Raw genomic sequence first — 23,000 nt, 5'->3', positions numbered from 1 at the left:
TCTTCTTCTTCTTCTGAAAAATTAGACCGATATTGCTAGTTAATGCATCAGCTGTATGCAGTTTCACATCGAAGCTATTGGATAAAGATGTGAAAGATGAGAGGGGAAGAGAGGAGTGGCGGAAACAATGTGGACAGATAGTGATAAAATAGGTAGATAGATGTAGACCGGATGATAATATTGGCTGGTATGGTGGACACACGTCGTAGTTTGGATCATTTACTTGAAGGGAAGTCATAAAGATGGTGCATTGTAATGGCAACTGAAACATCCATAGAATCGATGATGATGGGTGATGTTTGAATCCCATCATAACATAAGGTTGACTAGAATATTCGTACATATTTTGAAATCAGATCGGCATAATTTAATTTTTTGAACTTTTTAGAAAATATAGAATCCAACATCAGTTCAATCAATTAGTGTCAGATCTAAGATATTTGTTGATAAGATACGAGCATACACACCGATCAAAAAAGATAGTAAGTATTGGAGTCGGGTTTCAAACTGATTTGGGGATTTAGATATATAATTAAATTCAGATAAAACTTGAAAGAGACGCTATTCATTCCTATTTCCATGGAGGGTTTCACCATAGGAAGGGAAGACCGTGGAAAGTGCGGCTAACGGAGAATTAGTCAAAGATGGAGACCGAAGCATGCGCGCACTATTTGCTTGGTTTGACTTTTCTACCGGCAGCCCGCCAACACAAATTATCTTAAGAAGCCTTTTTGACCTCCACTACAGTCAAACCGGGCCGTGACAGCACTCGGCTCCGGCGATAAGTAGGTGGCTGGCCCTGTCATCTTTTTCTTTCTCCAACTTAAAAAGATTATAACATTGTCAGACCTTATCAGATAAAAAGCTACTTCCAACTCCACTTCTATTCAATCTGAGGTCTAAGACTCTCTGGTTATCACAATCCCTTAAATGATTTACTTATATTTTTGAATGAAAAAAAAATATATATATATATATATATATTAATAACTAAGTATGTGGGTGCAGATCACTGTACATACATATTCGATTGTGTTATCGTCGAATATTATTTTATAATTTAATTTAATTATATTATGATCGAGAGACATGATTTGATCATGTTATTGTCAAAAGATATTTCATGATCAAGTTCGATCATATTATCGTCACACGATCTTGATGGTCGGGTTCGATCACACGTAGTGGAAGGATATTTTATAGTCAAATTTAACTATATCATCATTGAATGACATTTCATGGTTTATATTTGATGGTTGAGGAATACTTTATGATTAGATTTGATTATGTTGTCATGTCGAATAATACATCATGGTCAAGTTCGACTACATCATCATCAAACGATATTTTATGCATTGAATTCGACTACATCATGATCAAAAGATAGTTTATGGATGAAATCAATCACATTATCATCGAACGATGCTTCATGATTAGGTTCTATCACATCATCATTAATGATGCATCACGAATAAGTTAGATTGCATGCTAATGGGATTATACATGTCTCATCAACTTGTGAGCCAAATGTGGTAGTTGGTCTTTTATCACTTTGGGTTCTATTTAGCTTGCATAATGGGCGTTAATGTGACCTGTCAAATTTATTTGTGCGTCATGGTGGTTCAAATTTATTTATGGTAGTTGGTCCAAATGTGTGACCTATCTAACGATTTATGATTAATTATTATTTTTTTATAGATTAATTAGAGAGCTTCACATTGATATTTAATAGTGATCTTATTGATCGATTTTCAATAACTAATATAATATAATTGATACATCGTTACCTTAGTTGAATCATGAGACAAACAAAGGGACTAGCATCGGAACTCAACTCAGGGTCACTTGACCTTTATATAAGTGAGCACTTCCTGCCCCCCTCTCTCTTGAAAGGTCTAAGTTGTTTTCTTCTTCGTTGTTATCTTCTTGACTTTGTGTCAATCATCGATTTTCCACCCTTGTCTTAGTTTTTGCTAGCCTCACTTCCTCCTCTAAAGAGATCAGAGTCATTATGATGAGGGATGCTATCCTCTTTGAAATGATTTCTTCGGACAGTGGAGCCCAATAATCTACACCTAATTCTTTTGAGTCTTACTCGTATCAATGCTGAAGACATGAATCATGTTTGGCATGAGTATTTCATTCTACTATAGTTTGAGCTTATAGTTTGATGATTGGCCATAATATTGAATCATAACTACTATACTTATATGAATGCACCAGAGACGAGCTCGGTACCAAATTTATAGTGTTATCTTATATTAGTCAACTAACATTACCTAACGCTCACCTTATTGCATGCATGTTATAATATATACTTCAAGGGTTCAACTCACTTTCATTTAGCTCGAATCAAAATGGTTATAAAGTTTGAGTAGTATCGAGCTCATATTTTTGAATAATACCTCCTATATGGTTGATAATATAAAAAGAATAAACAAGTTCTATTTTTGAATTTTGATTGCAATCTTAATCCCATGTATAGTAAAGCTCAATCTTATCGAGGCTCATATTTATTTTTGAACTCTGATTTTTTTTATATTTTTAATTTATTTTTTTACATAGATAGATTTCGTTGAAAGGCTCTCAGGCATCGTTGATAATATATAAAAAAAAATAAGTATGAAAATTAACAATAGGGGTAGCAAGCGGGGAAACAACAATGGCAGCAACCAATGGTGTCATCAGCACTTCAAAGGAAGCTGTCATTGGAGTGAAGGGTTGCTTGTTCAAAGGAAGCTGCCAACACCATAGTGCTGTCATTGGAGTGAAACTTGAGCCTCCTTTTGGGAGGGTTGCTTGTTCAAAGGAAGCTGCAACACCATAGTGCCGTCATTGGAGTGAAAGGAAGGCCCTCCGTACTCGAACAGCACTAGTGATCTCACCGAGTCTTTCATGATCATGCACTACTGGCTTGGTGGTATCATATCATCAATTTTTTTGTTTGTTTTTTTTGTTTTACACAAAGAAACATGTATCGAACTTTTCCTATTGCTGCTATTCATTATTTTTTCCTCTTTGGGTCGATCGTGGTAGAGCTTTTCTCCTCCTTTCTGCCATCCATTTCCCCACAATGATCCATCTTCCAAGAGTCTCGAAAGAATTCTTGGCGTGCAGCCCAGCTTCCTTCCCTTCCCTTTGCTTTGCTTTCTCTATGTCGCCTTTCACCATTTTAGGGTGCACCAAATTTGGGCTGGATTCATCGTAGCAGTATATAATGGGGTTATCGGTGGAGTCAGATGGCAGGGGCAAAAGCCTTGGCTTGTCTGCATTTGCGCTGCCTCTCTGACCTTCTCCGCAGCGTGCTGTAGCTCCGATGGCTTCTTCCACGTTCAGCAGATGGTTGAGGCCAGATGTAATAACGCTGCCGAGCCCTTCTCCGGCAACCAAGTGTTGCCGAAGACCTGTTTGTGGTTTTGCCCGTGTTGTAAAATTGACAACTTCTTACCGTTGGATGCATGAGATTAACTTTCGGTAAGATAAGATGTCATGCCGTTTGTTGCATTGGGCTGTGCAGGTGTACCCACTCTTTGCGGCAGTTGGTGTTGCTGTTGGTATCCGTGGCGTGCAACTGGTGCGAAACATCTCCACCAACCCCCAAGTTAGGTACGCATCCGTTTCCATTGATCTTTTTGAGCTTCTTGAAGTGGGGAATGCTTTGCTCTTGAGGTACAAGGGTAAATCTATATAATTAGGTATCTTTTGTTATCTGTGTCACAATATCTCTTTTGAAGACCTAATCATAATTTTATACATTTTCAGCTAATTGACACTGTTTATTATATCAGCGGTTTCACTTTATTCCATGCTTGGGTGTTCTTCTCTTTTCCAGTCCGTGCTTCATTCTTTAGTTGGTTCTCAGCTTTTCAGATTCTGGATGAACATTTGCCTTTTGTTTTACGAATGGTGGGAGAATAAATCATATGCAGTAACGGAGCTTTTTGGTTGCACTTTCCAAGTCATTAACGGGCTTAATAGTAAAAAAAATAAAAGAATAGCATTGTTAACCATGGTGCCTCTGTCAACAGGGTTAACAAACAAAACAGAGCTGCAGGTGTGCTCGAGAATTTTGGTGAGGGGGAGAAGTATGCAGAACATAGCCTGCAAAAATTTGTCAGGAACAAAGCCCCTGAAATCATGCCTGCTGTGAACAAGTTCTTTTCAGATCCAAAATGAAGGGTTATGCTGGATTGATCTCCATTTTTTGTACAACTCTGTATCACTCTATGTTGTTTCGAAGAATTGTTTATGTTGTTATGGTAAATATACCGACAAATGGAGTTATCTTTTGTCCCTACATCTATTTAATGAAGTTCTATTCTTGTAGTATCTTTAGCTTTCACTCAGTATCTCAAGTTCTCTGTGGATAACGTAAAATGTTTGGGTTGGTAGATTTAGTTTATTCTCATTTAAGATATATGCCTGGTGGGTTTTTACTAATCAATTATTCATTTATTTAATCGTTGCCGAAAGGAATAATATATTCATGATTCTCCTAGTTGGCCTGCGTGACAAAGTGGCCATCATTCATTGCTTTACAAAGTTTTCATTAGGTAAACCCATCATGCATAGCTTGGATAGTTATTGAAGTTGCATCTATTCAATCATTTGTGTGGTTAACTTACATTGACCAAAATAGTTATAATACTCCATGGATTTCATTATTCCTGTGTCAATATCACTTAACAACTAACTCACATGCAAACATCACATCATACATGTTTACAAAATATTAGCATCAAGATCAAATTTCTCTTTTTTGCTTATCTGTACTTGTCAACTCATTTCTGGAAGTAATTCCATCATAGAAAAGATTGATGAATGAGAAACATTTAATTTTAAAATAATGGTATCGGGATAACTACAACTAACCATAATGACTAGAATTAGATCAAAAGGTTCAAATCCTCCATGCCTTCTCAATTGTAGGACATATCTAAGAAACAACAAACAAAGAAGCAACTAACCATATGAACTTACGAAAACCTCCCATTAATCAATTTGACATGAACTTGCAATTACAAAATTTGTTCTATATCATGGATTTGTTCATTACCACTTCAATATTCTTTCCAGGACTTGAATATCCAAATGCTTAAACATGATTTCAGCTATTAAATTGACTATTTTATGAAAAGAAACCCTGATGATCATCTCAGCAATTGAAAGAATAAATGTGATCTTTTTCATTGTAGTATAAGTGTGAAAATGACCCTCAGTGCCATGGTAAAATTGCTTTTCTGCGACCTGGGTAAGCAAAATTTTTGTCATGGATATAATTACCTTTCTTGCAGGGGTGAGACCAGGTTGATTGACCTCCCTCAGACCTCAAAATTAGCAGAAACTTCATGCACTGAACTGCCTTTTTGTTAGGATCGAGGTACAATCAGTAGCAGAAACATACTTGATATCATTAATTCTAGATTTATGATTTCTCAGAGTATAATCCTGTACACTTCATAGCCCTTTCGTTGTTTCTTTCTTTCTTCCTTTTCTCCTCTCTTTCTATACATGTCGGTTCATGTATCTTGTGGCAGTATCGCTGTTGCTGACTCTTCTCTGGCCACACAAATCCTCATGTGGATTTGATGATTGCATTTCCGGAATGAATAGAGAAAATTTTCATGTTCATGTACTAATCCATGATCCACCTTTGTGGTTACTCTAATTCAAGTTCTGCATGATGGTTCTTGGACCTCCCCAGGAAATCCACCACCAATCTTGAGAATGCTGATGATTCATCTTTTAGAAGATCTTGAGGAGAACTAAACTCCAAAATTTTCCCTGCACCAACCACAGCAAAAGAGAAAAGTGATGATAAGTTCTTTTGTTTCATGCCATAGAATTCAAAAATCCTATGTAGATAGAGCTATACAACAAATATATCTAATGGGAATCTCAGATGTTTTATACTTCTTAGAAATCCAAATTTAAAAATTATTTTGAGGGGAGTGAATTCCCTTTTTTCAGTATTACTCGAGTTCTATTGTATACCTTCATCGAGCACCAGAACCAGATCACTGTCAATGACAGTGGGTATTCGATGTGCCACTGTAATGGTAGTGCAGTTACTGGTTTCTTCTCTTATGGTCTTCTGAATAAAATTATCGGTTGCGGTGTCTACTGAAGCTGTGGCCTCATCCAAAACTAGAATCCTCCTCCTTTTCAGCAGTACTCTTGCCAGGCAAACCAGTTGCCTCTGCCCAACACTCCAATTCTCTCCATCTTCTGCAACTGCATGATAATCCTTGATCTCATATTAAAGACAAACATCAAAAACAGAGGGAACTAAACTATAAGCTAGTTTTCTCAATGGAGTGTGAATGTATGCTGTGCAGCAGTAGGTTTGTAGTACATGCATGGTTGCTAGAAGATACTAAAAAAACTGTGTTAGCAGAATGCCACAAAGTTTAACAGTTGCGTTTATTTAAGTTTACCATAGATGTAATCCTAACACACTGTGATAACATTGTATGAAGTATCCCAGTAATGATTTCTTCTTACAATGTTTTTGTAACTCCCCATATTGTTAACTTATTCCCCTTTGAGGGAAAAAGTGACACATTTTATGTGCTAGTTGTGTGAAACTTGTATGCAATTGCTTGTCAAGACATTAGATTACCTGGTGCATCAAGCAGTCTCTGATCTTGTTTTACTATCTCTCCAAGTCGACATTTATAGAGTGCCTGATATGATATGAGTTAGATGACTTATAGCTTCATAAAGTACCAAATAAATATGAGCCATACTTTGTTCTTTACCTCCCAGATTTCGGAGTCTGGATGCTGCTGCAGAGGATCCAAGTTTGTCCTCACAGTTCCCTGAAAAAGTGTTGGTTCTTGTGGAATTATGCTCAACCTAGATCTCAAATCATGGAGACCAATTTGGCTAATATCTATGCCATCAATCACAATCCTTCCTGATGATGGTTCTAATACTCTGAAAAGAGCTTGGATGAGCGTCGACTTTCCACTTCCTGTCCTGCCTACAACTCCAATTTTCTTTCCCCCAGGGAAAGTGCAATTGATACCTTTTAGGACCATAGGAAGATTAGGGCTGTAACGAACCTTGAGATCATCAAGTTCAATGGTTCCAGATGTGGGCCAGCCTTGTTGTGCTCTGAAGTGCTCAATTACCAAAGGAGCCTCACTAGGTATGACTGAGAATTGCAGAATTCTCTCGACAGAGATCATCTTGTTCTCTACATTGCAGAGGTTCCATATAACCCAAGCTTGTAGTACATTTAGGTTCAAACCATATGTTGCAGCAAGTCCTGCAAGGCCTGAAATGAAATCAAGTTAGTTATTTCCTCTGTGGTCATACCCCAATATATCTAGTGTTGTCAAGGTTGAAACAGGACTTACTTGGATCAATATCATTTCTGGGCATGGAGACCAAGATGGTTAACATTGCAAAGAATACAAGGTTGAATAGAAAGTTGATTCGAACTGATAGCCATTCCATAGTTGCATAGTTGTGAAAGGTAATTCGAGAATAATCATCAATCAATGTGAGGTTCCTTTTAGAAAAGCGCTCTTCCTGATTGAAACATCGAATGGTAGCAGCTCCAGCAAGTGATTCAGAAAAATGGTGGAGGATAGGAGCTTTTCGAATTCCAACCATTCTAGCTAATTCTCTAGCAGCACTGATGTAGTAATTCTGCAGAAAGATAATCACTCCATTAGGCATTGGACTATTAAAAGCTATTACATTTAGTGATTGCTCTATGCTTTACAGTCACAGAATACATGATTGATGAACTTTTGATGTCTAGGTTTAGCAGCCATTGACCAAATTGTGAAAAAAACATCATCCAAAATGTTCCCTTCACTACTTTTTTCCTACAGTTTCTGCTAAGTGCTCCAAAAGATGGTAACAGATAGTTCCTCGTATATGTTATTGCTACACATTCTGCAAGAGCCTAATTTAGCTTACCTGATACCAGATGGAGATTGCAAATACGATAATGAAGAGAATGAGTACTGGCCAGGCCACTTGAGTCATGAGAATGATGATGCAAAGAAGCTGAACAAGTGCAAATATCAACCCAGCCAGTCTGTATGGAATATCTGTGTCAACAGTGCTTTGGTCTGTTGAGGACTGAAAAAGGTAAATTGTTAAATTTACAGTTTGAAATTTCTGCAAGTTAATGTAACTGTTTGTTTAGATGAAAATTAGTATAGTAAGTTAGGAATTATCAGAAAGGAACTGACCCTGTTAAGAATGCGACTGGAAGGTGTTGAGTCAAAAAATGACATGGGTGCTCTTAAAATGCTTGTTATCATTTCAAGAAATAGCTGCTGAGCTGTTTCAATTGCAATGGTTGCAAGCAGAACTGCCCTTCCTAAGATAAACATTGAGCTGCCGGCAGACAGTAGAACAAAAATTCCAATTAGTTGTTCTCTACTAACTTGAGCCTCCTTTTGGGTTGCCCAAGCAACCCAGTAGTTGCTGCCCATCTGGAAACCCTGGAAGAGAATTTGACATAATAGTAGTACCGGGACAAAAGCTCCTTTATATGCTGAAGTCATAAAGGTGTGATAAACATGCCATTTCACTCTTCCAAATTCCCTTTCTTCTTCACATGATCTCTCTGCAAGCTCGGAGATTCCACTATTCTCAAAATATTTTACTTCTCTAAGATCCTTTTGCTTCATCCTATATCTGGTGCTCATCAATAGACCATGTTCTTTTGATGGACTGACTTGACTTAATGACTGATTATGTGCAGCTATTTGCTGTACAAGGTCCCCATTAGTGTCCTTCAGCAGATCTTCATACTTACCAGACTGGACCACCTTTCCATCTCTCAATACCTGAAAAATGTTTGTAAAGGACTTAGTGTTTGAGGAAAATCTAGTCAGTATTTTCAGGTAGGACATTGTTCGGACTCTTTTGTCCTGCTGCAGATTTTACTCTACACATTTTCGTTAAAAATAAGATCCTCATGGATCATAATTAGTTATTCAAGCCAGTTCTACTTAATCATGAAAATGGAATACTATATTAGTGCTACTACAACCACATTCACACTATTATTTACCCCAGATGCAAAAGGCATACACTGGCTTGTGATTAGCCAACCAAATAGTTTGCTCGATGTTATGAAAAAATTGAAGTTTACCAGAATTAGATCTGCTGCATCTATGAATTCCAGTTGATGCGTGACATAAATGACGGTCTTACTGGACAATAGCCCCATTAAACATTCCTGCACACAAATCCTGGCCTTCATCAGATGCACCATCTTTGGAAAGTTCTGAATGAACTTGGATAGTTCTTCCATTAAATATAAACTAACATATCAAGAAAACAAAAAAAGCAAGAGGCAAAAGTAATTTTTGCTTTATGATTTGAAGAAACTGGATATTCTTTGAAATCCTATCTTACAAGGATCATCACTGAATCATCTTTTCCTTAGCTTTCCCTTGTACAGGTCCTTTCATTATGCAGACCTTGCTGCAGAAATATAAATGCAATAACTGGAAGTAAAAGACATATATTCAATATCAGAATGGATAAAAGTGGAAGGGTTAAGTATATCAACCAGAAATTTTCTTGTATCTGCTAAATTGTTCACATCAAATATTTTTTAGGGAATTATTATAAAATTATGACATGTTGTAATTTAGGCTCAGGTAAAATTGTCAATAACAAACGGTTATCATGCATAAATCAATGGGGAACCTCTACTCCTTTTGCTCCAAAATACAAAAATTAAGACGAGCAAAATCATAGTTGAGTTCCTCAAATATACTGCTCCTGTTCTTTAGTTTGATATGTAGGTGATCATCAAATTTTTGGGCAATATTTTGGTATTAGTAGGTGTGAAGAAATGAATATACTTGGGGTTAAGAATTATTGCACAATGTATTTAAGTACTAAGTAACTCTCAGAAGAAGTCATGGGAAAAGAAGCAATTGTATATATGAGTTATATCAAAATGCAGGGATATCTATCATGGAAATCTTCTACTTAGCTTGTAACCTAACAGCAAAATGGTTAGTCAGTTTAGCTCAGATCTAGAAACCTAGATAGTGCTGTAGATTAATTATTAACATAGAGATTCACATCATAAATAAAAATTGAAAGCTTGAAATTGGACATTAGACCAACATAAACTACATAAACAAGAATTTTAGTTCTTGCAAAATCCTTGCAATGTATGGACCAAATGGTGATAATAATAAATATATTCTGATATCTTGTTATCTCTGTTACATTTGAACTGTGGGCACCGATTCAGATTGTGTAATCACTATCATGTGAGTATGCAGGACTAAATTATATGACCAGTTAACCAAATTATCTACCATGGTGCAGTCAGAAGATGTCCAAACAAATATGGAGATACTCATACCTTAAAGAGGTGCGTGCCAGTGTGTGCATCGACAGCACTGAAGGGATCATCCAACAAATAGATATCTGCATTGCTATAGATTGCTCTTGCCAGTTGAATCCTCTGCTTCTGCCCTCCACTCAAATTAATACCCCTCTCTCCCACCACAGTTGAGTCCCCATCAGCCCAGTTTCCAATATCTCTATCCAAAGCACAAGCTTCCAACACTTGCTGGTACCATCTCCTATCCATCTCCTTCCCAAATAACACATTTTCTTGAATTGTTCCAGTCTGGATCCAAGCACTTTGTGGAACATATGCTCTTGACCCAAAGACACTAATTCTTCTGCCATTAGTTCTCGAAATTTCTCCCATGATACTACACAGGAAACTTGATTTACCTGATCCAACAGTCCCACACACTGCTATCTTTTCTCCTCTCATGATCTGAATCCTCTTATTAATCTTGAGTGTGGGTTTTTTCGATTTAGAATCAGCATCCCAGTTGTATTCGCCAGGCTCAATCTCTACAGCAATGCCTGAGGTTTTCATTTTGTAGCTTGGCCTCAACTGCTTCTGTTCCTCTTCTTTTATGAAGTCCTGGATTCTGTCGATCGATACTTTTGTTTGCGTGATCATGGTGACAAGCTCAGGAAGATTATAAATTGGCTCTTGTAGGATTCTGAATGTCGCTAGAGCTGAGAGGACTGTGCCAGCAGTCAGGGGTGTATTCACCAAAATGCAGACACCGAAGGCAATGACCAAAACCAAAGTTGGAGATGCCCAGAACAGGAAGGCAATAGCAGAGCATGTGTAGAGATATCTCCTGAGCCAACTCCTCTCCACATCTCTAAGTTGGAGGAGCTTGTTCAAGTAAGCGGTTTCCCAGGAATGCAGTTTCAATATCCTCATGCATTTTAATGTCTCTGCTGTCGCTTTGATCCTCGAGTCTTTTGCTTCCATGATCTTAGAGTGGAGCCTCTCCTGTAGATTTGCCAGTGGTGTGTTACTCACCATCACTAGGATTGTCACAGCTAGTGCCGAGAATGAGGCTACTGCACCAAGATTTCTGTAAAGAATAAGTAGAGCCAAAGAGACCTGGACGGGGAGCAACCAAATACCGTGTATATACCAGAAGAAGTCACCGATCCTTTCTACATCTACATCGAGGAAATTTATTATCTTTCCCATGCTCCTGCCGGAGTGCTTCATCAGAAGAGACTTGTTATAAATGGCTACCATAAGGGCTGCTCGAACCCGTACACCGATTTGGCGTGTACCGAAGTACCAGTGCCGTTGAGTTAGTGATTCCACTGTCTTTGCAAAAAAGAATAGACAAGCCAGTATGTACCCGTAGTAGTGTCCATGGCTGGAATCTTCCCCAGAGATAAATTCCACAAAGTTGGTGATCAGGAAAGGACCGATGTAGGAAGAAAATGTGTTGAGGCCTGTATGATTGTCTAAACACAGTCAGATCATTTACTCTGAATTGGCACAAATAGAATGTTAGTGCAAAGCATGTAAAGTTATTGTACCAGCAAAGACTGCATTCACAGCCAAAGGCCTCCAAACAGCATGAATGATTGCTTTCAAAAGTGAAGCTGATTCGGTTTTCTGGTCACGAAGTGATTCCTGCAAAAAAGAAAAGGAACTTTCTGCAGTCTCAGATGGAGGAACTCTGGGTATATGTGAAAGCTCGAGCCTTTCAGCTCGACCCTTCTCAAAGACTGGATTCATCCATCGAAATGTGAGGCGGCTCCAGAAGCCAGCTCTGGAGAAGTTATCTCTACCGGCACAATCTTCGTCATTCAATAGTAGATATTGTTTCAGGTCCAGATTTGTCTTCGAGGAACACATGAAAAGAGCAGTGAAGCAGAGGAAAACAGATATGGGGAAGGAAGTGAACTCCACAATGCTTGCAGCTGGAATAGTATTACGCAATGATGTTTTGTTCCAAAGGCTGATGAGGTAGACCGAGATGGAGATGAGATCAAGTAAGCTAGAGAAGACCCACCAGGAAACGAGCACTAGAGGCCAACTGCAGCTTGCTCCTGCTCTTTTTTGCTTGCAGTAAGTTGCATAGAGAGTTACCAGAAGCCATGACATTGTTAAGAGAACATATCCCAAAGAAATCCTCTCCAGTTTCCAAACTCCATGGATGCAAAAACCCAGGTAAAGAATGGAGATTTAGATGTTACAGGCAACTGTAATCTCAGCCATGATCTTTGTCTTTTTGTGCACCAACACTTGCCCAATCTCTCCAGCTACCATGGAGGACCTCCTTAATTCTACAAAGTCTAGGAGGATCCAACAGAACAGCAGTGAGAAAGTGACTATGTGAAGGTATTCTATGAGCATCATCTCCTTGAAGAATTGGCAGTGACAGAGAAGTAACAAAGGAGTAAGAAGACAAACTTCAAAGCTTCATCGTTCAACAAGGAAATCAATATCGGGCAGTCGCAGAAATTGTTTATTGGCGAAGCTGACAGGAGTAGATTGAAGAAGATGAAAAGAGGAGAAGTGTTGAGGAACCACCAAGGTGATTAGGTGGTTTGAATCTTTGAGTAGCTCTATTCTAGTAGTTCTATCAGAAGGAGAGCACGTGGCTCTGCGCACAACAGTTGGGGGCTGCTCTTGCTCTCTACATGAGCGGGTTGGTTTATTTATACTGCTGAGTCACGGCCTCTCTGTCCACACCATCCACCGCCTAGAGACGGGCACAAAGTCCAGGCATCTTTGGGGAGTAAAAGCTGCCAACAATGTTGTGTAAGATGTCATCATCCATGTGTTCATGGGTCGGACATGCAAGTCTTAATCCAAAGAAAAGAAAAGCAAGCAAAGAGAAGGCTGGAAACATTCAAATTCCAATTTCCTGAAAGACAACGGAGAAGAGAAGGTAAAAAGAACAAGAGCAGGCCTCGCACACAAAACTTGTGGTGGATGTGCCCGCTGCTGGAACTCCTCCTGGTAGCGGTCAGAATAGAGGAGTTTTGACAGGTCCCATATGAACTATGAAGGAAGTTCCAAATTCCTGTGTGATGGGATTATAAATGGAAATCAAATCTTGGTCGTATGGATGGAACAGGTGAAAGTGAGTGCCCGGAGTCGATGAGTTCACCATCATGGATTGATTGCATCCTTTGAGATGAATTACCGATCCTAGTACTTGGATGTGCCGCTTTGGGACGATTTCCTGGTTCAACTTTTTGCGTATGGATGAAACCATAAACCGAGATGCCTCGGCACTTGTGCATAAGATTCCACAAAGTTACATTAATCGAGTCACAGCAGCGTATCTCTTCTATCTCGAGTTACTGGATCTGTTTTCAACTCAGCACGCTGAACCCGATTTGAGTTGTAGTTGTATTAGAAATTCTGAGCCACCCATGGTTTGTTTCTCTTCGCCCAGCTCAACTAATGAGCAGAAAGTGAGTGATGAACGATGACAACACTGAATGCTTTCTTTTTCCGAGAGGATACGGACAAATTGCACCCGTCAGTGGGTTTGGTTTGAGAACAAGATTCTTGAGCTCGGTACAGGACAAGACAGCAGGCGATGGTGTCAGAAATTATTTTGCGAGGTTGTGTGGATAAGCGTACACGAACTCGGTACTTTGTTTGAAACGAGCATATTAAACTAAATCTACTACCTCACTTTGTTTGGAGTCGTTTACCGCTTCGGCCATTAAACCTTCCGAGGTTGTGTACGTACGTATATCCGTGAATCCTCCCGCAAGGTGGACACTATTTGACGGAGACAATTCTGCTGGAGATGTACATGCCGCACTAAATGCACTGCTGAGATCATTAACGCGACACACACTTTAATCTTCATCGAGTAGATTAATCTTATCAGCTCGTTAAGGATCAAAGACTAAAGGCGGATAAGTGCAGGCCAAGTCTGCTGCTGGTGATATCAGACCAGCACCCTAATTGCACATTCGCAGGTTGTTGCTGGAAGAACTGTGCATGCATATGCGAGAGGACGCCACAGGACAATGATTCACATGGTTTGACGTGCTTTGGCTTCACCTCATCCCTGATTAGACTGCACTACCTACTTACGCCTATATCTCCATCGAACTCAACCTCGTTTTTTATGTGCATTTCGAACACCCACTAACAGGTTGGTCTACAGAGCCAGCTAATTGGCCTTAGCATACGAGATAGATTATGACCACTATTCCCTCACGAAATGGTCCAATGTCTGCCTGCGAGCAACTCAGATATATAATATTGGCTGTAAGAAAAACGATGAGGGGGAGAGAAAAGTTTACGAACTTGGCAGTGGGAACAGTGTTGGAGCTGCTCAGTCACTGCAGTGCAAGTGGAGGGAGGAAGGCACGTGCATGCCTCGGACGTACACACGCCGGCCTGACGCTCTCCGTCGGCGTGGGTATGCCTGGTTGCCTGCGCTGGCGGGCTCGAACGTCCACCTGCCCACCCTGCACGCATACAGCCTGCCCGCCCGCAGCGCTGCACATCCTGCATGGCCCAGCGCACGTCAGGAGAGGCGCATGCACGAGCAGCATCTGCCACACTTTGGTGACCACCAGCTGTGTAAGCGCTTCGAGCAACGAAATCCAGCTTGTCAGACGTGATTGCAGCGCAGCTTATTGTTGTTATATTCATCTAAGTTTGTCATCGCATCAATGGCTTTTTATCCTGAGGACAGACAGGCTATGGTCTATATATGTTGGAAGATTAAAAATACTATATATATATATATATATATTTATATATTCCTCTCCGATTTGAGTTTTTCTAAGATAATATCCTTCGAGGATTGCAGATACACCGGAAAGTTAGTGACCTAAGGAAGTCTGCGATTCACATAATCTATTTGGGTGTTTGTACAAAAGAAAGAGTTTGCAATAGTATGCATCATGGTGAGCCATCATAATATGTGTATTTGAGCAGTGTGTTTTTTCAGTCGTAGTCCTAGGGAAACCAAAAAGAAAGAAAGGACCAAAAAAAGTAAGGCTGATCACTTGGAAAGTCGAAAGAAAAGATGATTAGTTCATCAGCTGATCCAACTCGGAGCATGGCGTGATGCTTAAGACGTCATTTTTCTCGGTGTCTGCTAACTCAGGCAATACGTACATCCATGCATCCATGAAAAAGATGGTGGCACGTATATCAAAAACCATGTTCGAGAATTAGACCAAGTGACCAACCATTATTTCATTCTTTTATTTCGACGAGGTCAATGCATGACATATTTTGTACTGGAATGAAGATATAAGCAGTCCACTTCAATTAATGGGAGATGAACACATGGTGTCGACATGATATCCCCCCCGCAGTACACACAGTGTTGCTTGGTGGGCTGTCCCTCGCTCTGAGGCCACACACTTTCCCACCACACTACCTTGTTGCTCGTCGGAGTTGGCGAAAGAGACCAAGGTCCCAGCTCTCGTTCTCACTTTGAAAGTTGCATCTACCGTATTCCTATTGTGGGAATGTTATCATGTGCAAACTAGCATTAAGCTTTCAGACTTGGTGACCGTGGGTGGTGGTGCATCTCGAAGTCGAAGCCATGCCAGCTTGCTTATCTAACGAAGAAGATTTGGGGATGGAGGATAAGAAAATGATAAAAATAGAGTATTAAAATAATATTAAACAAAGGGTAAGATTAAGAACACTTATAAAATTTTAAGGACACACTTTCACTTCATAAATTATGATCTTATTTTATAGGATCAAATGTTAATTATCCCATCCTAACATATTATCTATGATTAAGATAGGTAAAAGAACTATCTCAAGATTATAACTTTTTAGATCATGTATCATTTAAGTAAAACTACTTAGAATATGATTAGAACTACCGAAAACATGATAACTACCTATGAATTAATTCTCAATACTCTATCTTGATTTATAGTCACATATATCGATTTGAGATATTAAATAAACATGATTCCGAAATACAAGTGACTTGATAAGAATATCTAAAACTTGTTTATATGTTCTACAATCTTTCATTGATATTGCTCCACTTACTATAATATTCTAGATGAAATGATTATATATCTTTATATGCTTCGTTCTATGAAATGTTAGATTCTTCATCTTTATAAGTGTGGCTTTATTGTCACAAATTATTTTAATTTTTTTTTTTTTTCTAATGAAGTTCTCAAAGAAGTCTTCTAAGCCATATTGCTTGATAAGTTATTGATGTTGTAATTACATATTATGCTTCCGATGTCGATAACACAATTGTTGCTTATTAAGATATAGCTCTTGATCCGAGGTTAAAAATATCAACTGAAGTACTCATTCTATCATCCAAAGCTCTTGCCTAATCACTATAAGTGATAATTCACTCAACTCATGATTATAGATGCACTAGGCCACTACGCCATAGTCCTCAAACGGTATAGGGGGATCTCGACTTGTCTGCCCTTAATTATCATGTATCTATAGTCCTTCATACATCTAATATCCTAAAATACCATATATTGGGCATGATGCTATTAGGCCCATCCGAAATCTACTCGAGTCTCCCTCTAATCGGATTCTTCTTGAGAACTCATTCTCTCTCAACCCGAACGACCCTGTTTAGGGATTTTCCTGAGCGAGAACACATGTGACATTCTTTTTATGGCACCAAGAGTGGATGATCCTCTATTAATACACAATTGCCCTCGTAAGGTTGGCTATCACTTTTGATGACCAATTGTGCTAGATTTGAAACTTTCAAACCTATAAGTATGGTATCAAAGAGTGGAGTACTCATACAGGGCATCCTTAGCATCTTAAGTCTAAGGATCAGTTATACAACTGGGACTACGGAAACGTTGTTTGATGATGATGTATTATTAACTATCCAACATTCCGTAAGTAAATCATTTAGTGAACTTATTCTCCAATGAACACTTGCACTATATCCACAGTGTCCTCACACAAGCAGCGAGACCAGCTACATTCATTATATGGACAAGTATATAATACATCAATCTCTCTGGTTATCTCGATGTTCCTTTCAAGTAACCTATGACCGAGAATAATTATAGTCATTATTTATAGGTGAATTGATCTTATTATCATGATTTTATCGTGATCCAATTCCTATTGTACAAATATATATACATATATTAGTTAGGCGATATAAAATAAAAAATATAATAATAATAATAATAATAATAACTAAAAAGACTATGCATCGTGTCACACGTGTCATCACTCATGTGATTAGCCTACAGGGCACCTATTACTAGTAAGATCCCCATCAAATTATCCTGCTTAATGGATGTTAGATTCTTATCCAATAACCACTCTAAGCCCTACCGAGTCTCGCCCAATTTATCCAATAAAACAAGGACTTATTGGATATCTCATATCCAATCATCTATAGGTCATATTGTGTATCATATGTGTGTGACCCTTTAGTCCCAATATCGAGCTAGCTTGAGTTGCACCTATCAAAACTCCTGATTCAGTGAATTATTATCCTCATAATAATTCACTCAATATATCGATTATGGATATACTAGACCACTATGTTATAGTCCTCAAATGGTACAAAGGGATATAATCCATTGGATCTATCTGCTCTCAATTACCGTGTATATAAAGTTCATCATTTATCTATTATTCTAGATATCATATACCGAGTCTGGTGCTGTCAAGCCTATATGGAATTTATCCGAGTCTTATTCTCATTGGATTCTCCTAGAGAACTTTTCTCTCAATCCAAGTCTCACACTTATTGGATTCATCATGATCCGATCGACCCTAGCTAGGGATTTATTTGAGAGTACTTAGGGTATTCATCTCATGATACCGATAGTGGATGTTTCTCTATTAACACCCAATAGCATTCGTAAGGTCGATTACTATTACTCTTAATGATAAATTGTGTTAGATATGAAACTTTCAAACATATGAGTCTAGTATTAAAGAATGAAGTACTCAAATAAGGCATCCTTGGTGTCTCAAGTCTAATGACCATATACATAATTAGGACCATAAAATCGTTGTCTGACAATGATGTGTCATTAACCATCCAATATTTCGTAAGCGGAACATTCAGTGAACTAATTCTTCAATGAGTACCTATATTATATCCCTAGTGTCCCCACACAAGCAGCTATGAGACCAACTATTTCTATCATATAGATGGGTATATAGCATACCAGTTTGTCTAATTATCTTAATATTCCTCTCGAGTAACCTATAACCGGGAATATCTAAGATTTATATTTAAAGGCTAATTAATCTCATAATGATCCAATTCTCATTATATATATATATATATATATATATATATATATATATATATATATATATATATATATAAAGTAAGAAAATATCATAATAATAATAACTAAAAAAATTATACAACGTGTCACACGTGCCTTCACATGTGATTAACTTGTTGGCACTTGCAGCCAATATGTTCTAGAGCCAACTATTTAATCTCCCATCGAGATCAGGGCATACCAATTGAGACAACATGAATTAGACCTACAACTTAACATGTCTATTTTCTTTAGTTTTGATAAATGCATGCTAAGTTCCACTAAGTTTTAGAATAATACTAATTATAATGATATTGTGCTATAAAGCATAATGACACTATAGTGAAATCACAATAAGTTTGGATTGAATGATTATAATTGAAATAGATCATTATAAGGCAAGTTCGCTGAGTAAAGTTCACCCTTAAAATTTTATTAAATGCGATCTTGTTTCCTCTGACAGTAAGTCATCTATATCTTTAGATGATTTGTTGACCCGATAAGTTTGTTGACTCAAAAGTACCTAATGTCTTCGATTGGCAAGTTGAGAGAAAGGGTTAAGAGTTACGGAGAGTTCAGCAAGAGCGATCTCAAGGTGGTAGGTGAGCATCCGAGGTAGCTCCTAAGTCGAACTGAGGTATGCTCTAACCTCCTCAAGATTCTAGGGTTAAGCCGAGATAAGCCTTGTCTCCTCATGGACCTTGCATAAAAGGTCAATGCTAGGGGATGATTTCTCGACACGACCCTTTGGGTCTTCGTGATGAGGTGATAGGGATAATATTGGTACCCTCTAGCTCCCTAATGATAGCATGCCCTAGCCTCCCTAACCACCTCTTGGCTGACATCTCATTAATGCCTCTGCATAAATAGCTGACAGCAAGTCATTCTTATTAATGCCTCTCATTTAAAATACGATGGGCCTTGATTAAAAGTATGTCCAGATCGCTCGAGGCCTAGGTATAAAAACCATGCTCATGGCTAAGCGCTAGGAGGGGGAAGCAGGTAATAATCTCTCTACTCTTTCATTTATACATCTCATGCTATAGTCTTTCTCCCCCTTAACCTTGCGTTGACTTAAGCATCAAAGGGGCCGAGTTAGAAAGCTCCTGGCATAGACCTATTTGTGCAGGACCATTGGCGGCCAGGAAATAGCCCCAATGCTAGGAGATGACCTCGCTGTTAGGAGACGACCATGCTGCCACAAGATGACTGATAGTTAGGAGATGACCTCACAGCAAGAAAGACCCTTATTCCGACATCTTCGTTCTAATGCGACATCGCCCTCAGCAAACCATCTCCCTAGTAGACCTCCTATATTGGCTTATCACGTCAACCCCTCACATAAGCGAGGAGGAGACAACCATACATTTGCACATTTGATAATAAAATAATCGGGTTGACTCCGGTCAATAGTTTACATGGCATATCAGGAGGTGTTAATGCTATGAAATGATGGGGATATAAAATAGAATAACCTTTGTATATGAATAAATACTAGCAGGCCATGATATGCAACAGAATTAAATGAAATCATAATCAAATAGAACACCAAGATATACGTGAAAAACCCCTCTAATATGAAGGGTAAAAATCACGGGGCAAACTAGAGATAATCCACTATGAGAATAATGAATATATAAATCTCAATCCCTTGCCCTAAACCCTAGCAAAAATCACAAGAGAACAACTGGGATACAATGATCATGTCATTGTCCACGATATCTAAAACCTCCCCAAGTAATCATAGCAAGAGTCTGTAGATTTGATCTAACTTGAGATGAGAACACTACTAGATGATTGAGAACAGCCTCTCTGCGTTGTCCTTGTCTTCTTTCGTTTCTTTCTCTTTCTTTTATGTCTTGTTTTTCTCCTTTTATGTCTTGTTTTCCTTATTTTCTTTGGAATCTCGTGGCTGTTTTCTTCACACACATTGCTACCCGATTTATGCCTTTTTCTGCATCCAAAACGTAACCATCACACCCCCTAATATTAATTAGGGTTAGATTAAGAAGAGGTGAGTTGTCACTGTAGGCTGAATTTGGGTGCTGTCAGCCCAACATGAAAGTCGGGATATAGTATGGTGTGTTAGGGTGACGTAGGTTCTGAGCTTTTCTGTTCGGCATGGTTGCAAGCATTAACCGGGAGAACATACCTAGCTCTAAGATTTATCCGGTCGCAACTTATGCATCAACCAATATTAAGGGCCTCCATATCAAGCATTACAGATGTTCCACTCAACTCTCCAGACTCTTGGCAGTAAGTAGCACATCAAAGGATGGTTTACAGTAACCATGGTGGAAGAACACGTCGGCCACAACTTTGTACATTGCTTCGGTCAGGTGGACTCCATCCCAGTTTATGAACTTGTTAGGTTCAGGGCAGGCTGTGGTAACATTTGGGGAGCCACATGTGGCAAATAGGTCAAAATTATAAGGATCACCCCCGCTACCGCAGCAAACCTTTAACTTCTCCGTAAAACCATACGCTGCTGGGTGTTTCATCACGTTATGGTGTGCACCCAGGAAGTCAGCATATGAGATGATAGCTTCAGGAAATCGGTCCCTTAGTTCTTGTAACTCGTTCTGAACAATGGCATTATGGTTGTAGCTTTGGCGGTTCACGCTTGCAACACAGCCAATGTCATCTCTGTCGTCTGACGGTGCCAGCGTCAAGGTTAGTGGTAGACACCCTGTCAATGGCAAACCTTGAACCACAATGTACTTGGCGCCTCTGATTAGCAGAGCCTGTCGACCAATGCAAAATAAAAATATGAGAATATATGTTCATTTTCCGAAGAAGAAGAAGAGTTCATGATCTTCATCGAGTTGGGAAACAAAACCCACATTCATCTTCTTTAGCCAAATAAGTCATCTGAATGTTCTTTGCTGTAACGATCTTAATAAGATTTTCTTTTCTTTTGATGAGACAGTTCCATAGTTTGATTTTGTTGACCGTCAGAGGCAGCATTTTATAGACCGGTGAAGAATTCAATGGTCAGTGGTCAGTTGTTTCTATCTCATATTAATATCGGAAGTTGCTCATTAGCAAAAAGAGTAGCTTGTGTTGGTGGGCGGAGAGAGTTTCTGCAAGTACCGGTAGGTAGATGGAGAAACAGATGAAATATCCTTTCTGTAGGCTTCTAAAACAAAAGAGAGAGAAAAACTCAAACCAATATTTTTTTATTAGGATATGTACATATGAATGTGCTAGTATTAAACGAGTGGTGGTATGCTGTGTACAATAGTTGTTGTTCTCATTTGTTCTTGCTTTATAGATGGTGTTGTGTAAGAAAAAGATTTAAAAGGCTATTTACCGGTCACGAGACAAAAGGGTCGGAATGTACAAACCTCTACAAAGTCGAAGACCTTCTTGACGGCAAGTTGCTGAATGACGGTGGGGGACAGGGTCGATGTAAAACCATAAGCGTAGTCGTTGGCTCCGATCTCACCCACCCAGAAGAGAGCGTCTGCTGTCGCTGCTCGACACCGACGTGATCCCCTCGTCTTGCAGCCTTTCTCCTCGAGGTATTTGTCAAACCACATGAGCTGTGTCATTAGAGACTGGGGGGTGATATCGATCGTGACGTTGTTCTTCACAAAGAAGTCATGTTCGATCGCTGTGGATCCAGCAACCGCAAAGTTGACGCCGTGGGAGAAATCAGCAGCCCTGTCGAGGTATGGTGGCAGGAACGGAAGCGAGAGCATGGAGGCGAGGAAGTCGACCACCAGGCGGCCATCGGAATACCTGTTGGTGGAGTGGCGAAAGAAGGTGGTGCCATAGGGAGGCGAGGAGACGTATCCAAAGGAGTATGGACCCGTGGTCGAGTGGGTGTTGCCGGTGTCGGTGAAGGAGTCTCCAAAGGCATAGATCTTTGAGAAATGGCGTCGCCGCTGCGTCGCACCAGTTGCAGAACCAGTAACGAAACAGAAAGAAGTCGGTGGTAGAACGAGGAGGAGGAAAGAGATGGTGATGGTGACGGAGGGGTGAGAGCCAACCATCGTGTCGGTTGAGTCGGGAGCCTCTCTCTGCGGTTGGTGTATGAACTAGCAAAGGGTTGTTTATATAGTCGGATGGATGCGGAGCAGCTCAAGTCGTCTGGTGGTGTCACAATCATTTGCTCATAGTAACTTGTTAACCTAACCTTATTCAATGCTTCGGTCGAGGTGAAAAAAATTAGAAATGGGGAGTTGGTGAGCACCATTTATGCACGGAGACATGAAGTGCATGTTAGTGTGATTCCATACTGCACTCGAGAGCTAGAAATGCGATCGTCGGTGCGGTAAATCCTTGCAGAAAATGTTGCTTGGTGATAAGCTGGTGTGGTTGGGAGATTGATGGTGCTTGAAGGTTGTTTTTAATGTTCTGAGAGGAGGAGGAAGAGGAGGTGGTTGGGGTGGCGATCAATTCTTTCGGTG

At 39.4% G+C, this 23,000-nt stretch overlaps 3 protein-coding genes across 3 annotated transcripts; 1 reads left to right on the top strand and 2 right to left on the bottom strand.

Moving 5' to 3' along the window:
• The first annotated feature begins 2,655 nt into the window (after positions 1–2,655).
• Positions 2,656–4,389, top strand: LOC135597831 (uncharacterized). Its single transcript, XM_065091365.1, has 3 exons — positions 2,656–3,355; positions 3,518–3,606; positions 4,029–4,389. The coding sequence occupies exons 1-3, from the start codon at positions 3,317–3,319 to the stop codon at positions 4,174–4,176; spliced, it is 276 nt and encodes a 91-aa protein (XP_064947437.1). The 5' UTR covers positions 2,656–3,316; the 3' UTR covers positions 4,177–4,389.
• Positions 4,390–4,963: 574 nt separating this feature from the next.
• On the bottom strand, positions 4,964–12,959 carry LOC103972506 (putative ABC transporter C family member 15). The gene is made up of 10 exons (XM_009386864.3): positions 11,875–12,959; positions 10,361–11,787; positions 9,125–9,211; positions 8,214–8,816; positions 7,936–8,100; positions 7,365–7,659; positions 6,762–7,282; positions 6,623–6,686; positions 5,995–6,234; positions 4,964–5,784 (listed from the first exon to the last, which is right to left on the bottom strand). Exons 1-10 carry the CDS (start codon positions 12,443–12,445, stop codon positions 5,660–5,662), a joined length of 4,098 nt encoding a protein of 1,365 aa, XP_009385139.2. The 5' UTR covers positions 12,446–12,959; the 3' UTR covers positions 4,964–5,659.
• A 7,779-nt stretch (positions 12,960–20,738) lies between these two features.
• Positions 20,739–22,603, bottom strand: LOC135596688 (GDSL esterase/lipase At3g48460-like). The gene is made up of 2 exons (XM_065088745.1): positions 21,933–22,603; positions 20,739–21,329 (listed from the first exon to the last, which is right to left on the bottom strand). Exons 1-2 carry the CDS (start codon positions 22,581–22,583, stop codon positions 20,820–20,822), a joined length of 1,161 nt encoding a protein of 386 aa, XP_064944817.1. The 5' UTR covers positions 22,584–22,603; the 3' UTR covers positions 20,739–20,819.
• Positions 22,604–23,000: the final 397 nt, after the last annotated feature.

This window comes from Musa acuminata, chromosome BXJ1-11 (assembly GCF_036884655.1).
Source record: "Musa acuminata AAA Group cultivar baxijiao chromosome BXJ1-11, Cavendish_Baxijiao_AAA, whole genome shotgun sequence".
Classification (NCBI taxonomy): domain Eukaryota; kingdom Viridiplantae; phylum Streptophyta; class Magnoliopsida; order Zingiberales; family Musaceae; genus Musa; species Musa acuminata.
Note: the sequence above shows the minus strand (reverse complement) of the source record. Positions and strands in the feature narration are given on the sequence as shown.

What these genes read in the sequence shown, in the direction of transcription:
- LOC135596688 (XM_065088745.1), bottom strand. Translation starts at nt 22,583, where the DNA reads ATGGTTGGCTCTCACCCCTCCGTCACCATCACCATCTCTTTCCTCCTC. An exon ending in AGGTCTTCGACTTTGTAGAG is followed by an intron (nt 21,330 to 21,932) that starts GTTTGTACATTC and finishes ATTGGTCGACAG; the next exon opens with GCTCTGCTAATCAGAGGCGC.
- LOC135597831 (XM_065091365.1), top strand. Translation starts at nt 3,317, where the DNA reads ATGGCTTCTTCCACGTTCAGCAGATGGTTGAGGCCAGAT. An exon ending in GCAGATGGTTGAGGCCAGAT is followed by an intron (nt 3,356 to 3,517) that starts GTAATAACGCTG and finishes TGGGCTGTGCAG; the next exon opens with GTGTACCCACTCTTTGCGGC. An exon ending in TCCACCAACCCCCAAGTTAG is followed by an intron (nt 3,607 to 4,028) that starts GTACGCATCCGT and finishes CTCTGTCAACAG; the next exon opens with GGTTAACAAACAAAACAGAG.
- LOC103972506 (XM_009386864.3), bottom strand. Translation starts at nt 12,445, where the DNA reads ATGTCATGGCTTCTGGTAACTCTCTATGCAACTTACTGCAAGCAAAAA. An exon ending in CTGGCACGCACCTCTTTAAG is followed by an intron (nt 9,212 to 10,360) that starts GTATGAGTATCT and finishes ATTTGTGTGCAG; the next exon opens with GAATGTTTAATGGGGCTATT. An exon ending in CAGAAATGATATTGATCCAA is followed by an intron (nt 7,283 to 7,364) that starts GTAAGTCCTGTT and finishes ATTTCATTTCAG; the next exon opens with GCCTTGCAGGACTTGCTGCA.